The following is a 6,000-nucleotide window of genomic DNA, read 5'->3' as shown; positions in this document are numbered from 1 at the left end:
GGAGTAATGTGAAAAGGATACACAGTATATCGATTCAAAAAAGAATTGATGGGGGAGGCTCTGCAGAGTCACCAGACATTGCAGGAGGCACAAATTGAACTTCTGCTCTCATTCTCTCTCCACTGCCTGCAGATGAATCCTAGGAGATGAACATGCTGTGCCAAAGCAATTGTAAATACTCCTGGGTCATGAGATACAATTATGCATTACACATTATGCAAATACAAGTCACACCTCATAGGCAGAAAACTGATGAGTTGCTGCACTGATGAGTGGGGATGCTGAAGGACTGCTCGTATGAACAAGTAAGCGAATACAAACCACACAGTGCGACATGCTGGCCAGGCATGGCAACCTGTCTCCTTAATGCAAACAGAGAGAAGCACTGAACAGGGACTGAAGCAGTTATAGTATTCTTCAGGTGCGTTCAAATGTCAGATGCAGTTTGGGATTCACACTCCAACACCAGAGAACCAGAAATGGTTGAGAGGTACCACAGGAAGTGTACAAGTAACACATCCATTAGAAGAGCAGCATATCAGTAGTGGAGGCAGAACCTTAATTAAAAGGCAAGTTCAAACACCAAGATGGCATTTTTAGTTCCTGAAAGAAGAATGCTGAATCAGAAACCAGCCCTCTTACAATCCAGGTCCAGGAGCTGTCCAACCAGGTGAGCTACAAGCTTCTAGGCCAGGCTGGTGACAAACAACAGGGAAGACTGATCCTGCTGCCTCTTGCACAACTTCTCATCCAGTTGCATTCTTAACACTGACTTGGTGAAGCTACATAATGTTAGCTTGTCATAAAGTATGTACTTCATGCATCTTCTGGTTTTCTTCTGGTTCCAGCAGCAGGAAGAGCAAATGGCATAGCAGATTGTGGCCACCATTGGCTTGAGAGGCTCCTACCTAAGAGAAGGGCCACTGAGCTCTGAAAAACGTGAAGAACTGTCTTGGAGGACTGAAGAGTAATAACAGCACAGTATTTTGGTGCTTGAACCGGTACTAAGACAGCACAAGGCATTAAAAGTAAACACATCCTTAGCACAAGTATTTTAAACCATTGACTTTATTAAAATACTTAATACAGTTTGTAGAGGAATGTACTTACATTTTTTGGAAACTTCACTGAAACCAAGTTTTAATTATATATTTAACAAATGACGAAACAGTGGATGGAAACATGCTGTACACCAAAGAATAGACAAGTTAAGTTTTTTAAAAAAATTATTATTATTTTCCTGGAACAGACTCTTCTTTGCTTCAGTCTTGAATTTCTAGTAGCAGTCAAAGGAAGTCTGCACTTCTCATAGCATGAAACCCAACTGATCCAAGTGAAATTCCATTTGTTTTCATCAGGTTCTTCATTCAACCCTTGCTCAGTAGATTCCTCTTCCCAAAAAGCAAAGCAAATTGACCTCTCTAAAATGCTACAGGTCGTAGTGCAAGGATAGTTCTATAATCGAATATGAATGTGGAGCTCTGAACTTCCTCATCACTGCTTTTTCAAAATAACCATTTCAAGAGGAGTGCAAAAAAAGACACAGTCCAAACACAAGGGCCACAGCACATTCACGAGCTTGGCGGAATGCACACGGAGGAGAGCTGCAGCTTGATTCCTGCAGGTCTAACGTAAAAGGAAAACCAGAAGATAGGTCTTGTCGAAATACAAGAAGTCAATGCTGGGAAGGAGAAAGAAGGAGACAGCTTGGACAAACCTTAAAAGAATGAAATGCAATAACTCATTTAAAAGGCTGCAATCATCTTATAAGTTAGAATTGCCATAGAACCATGAAGATTGGTGACAAAAAATTTGTTACGACAATCTTAATGATGAGTTTAATGGAGGGGGAAATCTTTTTACTACATGAAGAAATATTTAACTGCGTTTCAATGCAAGATGCGCAGAGGATGCATAGGTTTTCACATCAACTTCATAAGGCTCTTCTTAGGAGATAATTTTGCAACCTTGCATAGGTGATATTGTATCTTTTCTACAGACAATATGCAGAAACTATGTACAGAGCTTTGATGAACACATTTTTCCCCTCTAGTTTTACCACAGTAAAAAAAGTAGTTTATGCATCTCCTTCGGTTTTCTGAGACACGTGTAGAATATCCCAGAAAGAGATGCTAGGAATGCCATCTGAGCGATGCCATGTGCATTTACACAGCGGATTGAAACAGTGAGAGAAGCCACCATAAAGCACAGTCCTCAAGTTTCCCTATGGAAAAAAATAAACTGCAGGAGTTAATTTTGCTTCCAAAGATTAAAACCCACTGAATGTATTTTAGCTGTAACAAAGCAGTAGTCTTTACAGATCAGGCTGCTGGATGAATGGATGACTTGTCCTGACACGCTCACTGAACTACAGAAACAACCAATCAGATCCCTGTTTGTTAAATTCACAGTAAACTTTAAAATCTGCGATCATTTGGTTTCAGCTCAGACCAGCTCCTCCATGAGACAACTAGAACGCAGCTTCTCACAATCAGTGTTATGGATAGCTGCCAGGAGAGCCACTGGCTACCGATAATACGGCTCCTTCATGCCGTATGAAGGGAAGTCAGCCAGCGGCTTCACACAGTGTTACAGGACAGCCAACCCCATCCACACCATGCAGGGTTCATTTCTGCCCTGCAACCATCCCAGACAGTATACTTGCCCTAAGGCATGGGTCTCTCACATGGAACTGCCTTCTCCTTCATGAAGGGGCTGTCTGGCGTTTCTTTCGCCATAGCGCGTCTGGATCTGAGACATCATTATTAGCACTGATTATTACTCTTGCATGTCACAGCAAAATGTACTTTTTAGTAATATTTACAATGGTATTACTGTGGAGAACTAAGCCCTGTACTAGAAATGGTCTTGGAACAGAGACCTTAATACTAAAGCTTTAATGATTTCCTTATCTACAGAGGAACTTCAAGGCGAAGCTAAAGTCAGCCCACTATACATTTGGTGTGTTAGGTTCAAACAGCAAAAAAAAACCAAAAAAAACCCAAAAAACAACAAAACACTCAAAACACTTCTTTTCAAAAGGATGCTATTTACAAGAGGGATTCACCTCTTTCATATTTCAACAACAAAAACCCATCTAATTTTAAAATTAGTGGATTGTAGCCTAAGAAGGCTTAGTTGTCAGCCAACACAGCGCAGAAACAACATTGCTGTTTGCTGTTAAACACAAGTCTCAGAAATGCAGGGAAACTATGATAAATTATACTACGGGTGACAAACCGCAACCAGTTGAATAATGATAATTATTAAGAAAAAAGCAACACTTTTTCTTTTTTTAAACACAGCTTCTAAAAAGTACAGCATTCCAGTATTTTCACAGTTCCAGGTTGCTGACATTATAAATTAAAGGTGAAAAGATATCCATATATAAACAAGACAGCTTTCCCTTGATTCCACTGTACTGTTCTTGTCTATACCTTTGGAAATTTCATCTTCAAATATCAGAAGGTAAGGTTGAACTTCTCAGTTACGAAACAATGTCCATTCATGATGTGGAATTTGGAAAAACAAAACCAAAGAAATCACACCTAGATATTTACAGCAATTCAGGTGTTTCTTTTCCCAGCCCTCGCACTTGCACTTCACCTTCTGCAGCAGCGTAAATGCCACCCACTGTGCCCGAGGCCTATGTGATGGTGCGGGGCCTTTTGGGTGGCGGGGGTGGCATCAGTTCAGTGTCGGGGTCGAGGTGGTGCTTCCGCGTCTGTCCCTGAGAAGCTGCCATACACCTGTCAATGAACTCAAACAGTATCTCCTTTGTGACGGGGTTCTGGATGCTATTGCATACAGCTGGGAACAAAGAACACGTTGTGAATTTACTAAACTGATTTGTCACAGTATTCATTGCACTTCAATATTTTGAACCCCTCTGTTCAAAATAAACAACAGAATTTGGCTTGAGTAGTCAGCCACATAAACACCGACTTGCACAAGCCTGCTCTGTCAGGAGTCAGGCTGTGCCCCAGACAGCAAAGCACTGCTGTCACAGTGGGCATCCATCCTTTTTTAAACAAAAACGGGCATGTGTATGTGTCTGTGTACATGTGCATATTGCTGCTGGATAGGGTCAAGAAAGCCAAGCCCCAGCTTGAACTAAACTTGGCACTGGATGACAAGAAGAACAAGAAAGGCTTCTATGGGTACCTGAAACAGAAAAGGAAAGTCCAGGACACCTTTCCTCCTTAAACTAGAACAGAATTAAGAAATCAAAATTTGAGCCTGAGAATGTTTTGAAGTGTATTATTCCACTCACCCATGGCAGTGCTGTAGGCATTTGGAAAGCTTTTGTCTATTCTCTGTCTCATGAAGACCCAGCTGTTGTTCTCAAACTTGCACTCTATGATTTTGTTGTCATACTGTTTCAGTTCTTTTGTCACCTGTTTAAAAAAACAAAACAAACAAACAAAAAAAAACCCACAATAAAACAACAGTTGAGGATAAACATGTATTTCACTTCTGTCCTTTATTTTTTAGTAACATGCCTCCATCTTACACAGAAAAACTGTAGACTCCACCTCTGTTACACATAGACTCGGCTACTCAACATTTTAAAAACACTCTTCAAATCTGCTGTCAATATACAGCGATTATATTATAATAAAACATCAGCAGCTCTAACAGAGGCAAAAAAAAGTCAGTTCTGGCCCAAATGCAAATAGGTTTCTATGGGAATAAACTGCTTCCAGTGAAAGCACTACTGCCAGCTGAAGTGCACAACATGTATTATCCATGTTTTGTCAGTCTTCTTCATTGAACATCTCAAAGCCAAATGTCAGATTTCAATACGAGGAAAAGCTTGTGGAAAATCATTCTACTCTTAACTTTACTAAGGATTTTTCTTTTATCTTCATTTGTATTTAAAAATTAAAATCTTAATTCCAAAATACTGCACGACTTCAAATCATATAGGCTCTGACTATCTTTCAGGCCTCATTGCATTGATTCTTAGAATTGGCAGTAATCAACACTCTGAGCTCTTTGTCTTTCTATTTAGCAATGCTGTGTGATCTGGAAATGTAGTTTACATGCGCTGGCCTTCCTATTTGTTTTGACTACTTCATCCTATGCATTCTAATCTATGACACAATGCAAAAAATTTCAAGTAACCATGGTAACTAGAGAACCTTATCTAATGCTTTAACAACTTTACCCATATATTTCACTTTGTTCCAAAGAGCCTCTTCATAAGTATAGAGCTGTATTCAACTGCTAGCTGCACTTAGTTTGCTGGAGTTTACCAATTGAAAGCTATAGGGAGTAACACAACACTTTGGATTCTGCATCTCCACTTAAGTGCAGTGGTTATTTCAATTCATTAGCATAGTTCCTCACCTCTGTGGTCTACTTGCAGTGACATGGGGATTTACTACTGTCGAGGATGCAGGTTTGAAAAAGGCTGTAATTGTCTGCAGGCAGCTTAATAGCACATGCAGTAGAACAGTCCATGAACCTATTTTCCATTAATTTTCAGATAAAGGCAATTAATTAATGAAAGGTCCTTTGCATGGACTGAGTCCTCCTACACTGCACAGTACAGGTCTTGTCCTTAATTTGATAAGCAGAACCATAACATTTTGCTTGGCATTTACTCTGAGTATTTCTGTTCAGTCCTGGACAGAAAGCTCTGGGATTTTACTTGTCAAGTAAAAATCACACAAAAGACAATTTTGTTAAACCTGCTTACAGCTGAGGCCTTTTACATTATAGGATTTGCAGAGCTAGGTTTTCAAATCATGCATTATTAGTTTCTTCATTCCATCACCTGTAAAGAGCTTTCTTCTAAAACCATTTATTCCTTAAGTGAAACTTGCTGATGATCACCTGGATAAAGTTACCCAATGATCCAGACTGCCAGTCTTTGTAGCACTCTCTGCACAGCACCTTAGTTCTTCACACCCATAGTGAAAAGTCATGTGCAGTCCAGACATTTGACTGATACACGCTCACAGGACATACTCCTGTTCCATATTCAGGAAAACA

The 6,000-nt window shown here is 40.0% G+C and overlaps 1 protein-coding gene across 3 annotated transcripts in view; it reads right to left on the bottom strand.

Moving 5' to 3' along the window:
• Positions 1-1,050: 1,050 nt before the first annotated feature.
• Positions 1,051-6,000, bottom strand: part of RNGTT (RNA guanylyltransferase and 5'-phosphatase) — a 183,455-nt gene continuing 178,505 nt past the window's right edge. For 2 of the 3 annotated variants that reach the window (XM_085217657.1, XM_085217655.1), the window contains 2 exons: positions 4,274-4,397; positions 1,051-3,810 (listed from right to left, as the gene is read on the bottom strand). In XM_085217657.1, coding sequence (XP_085073783.1) covers positions 3,647-3,810; positions 4,274-4,397 — 288 coding nt within the window. In that variant the 3' untranslated portion in view covers positions 1,051-3,646. Of the gene's footprint in view, positions 3,811-3,837; positions 4,165-4,273; positions 4,398-6,000 lie in introns of those variants that run through there. The other variant, XM_085217658.1, reaches the window with a different exon arrangement.

This window comes from Meleagris gallopavo, chromosome 2 (genome assembly GCF_905368555.1).
Source record: "Meleagris gallopavo chromosome 2, MGAL_WU_HG_1.1, whole genome shotgun sequence".
NCBI classification, from domain to species: Eukaryota; Metazoa; Chordata; class Aves; order Galliformes; family Phasianidae; genus Meleagris; species Meleagris gallopavo.
Note: the sequence above shows the minus strand (reverse complement) of the source record. Positions and strands in the feature narration are given on the sequence as shown.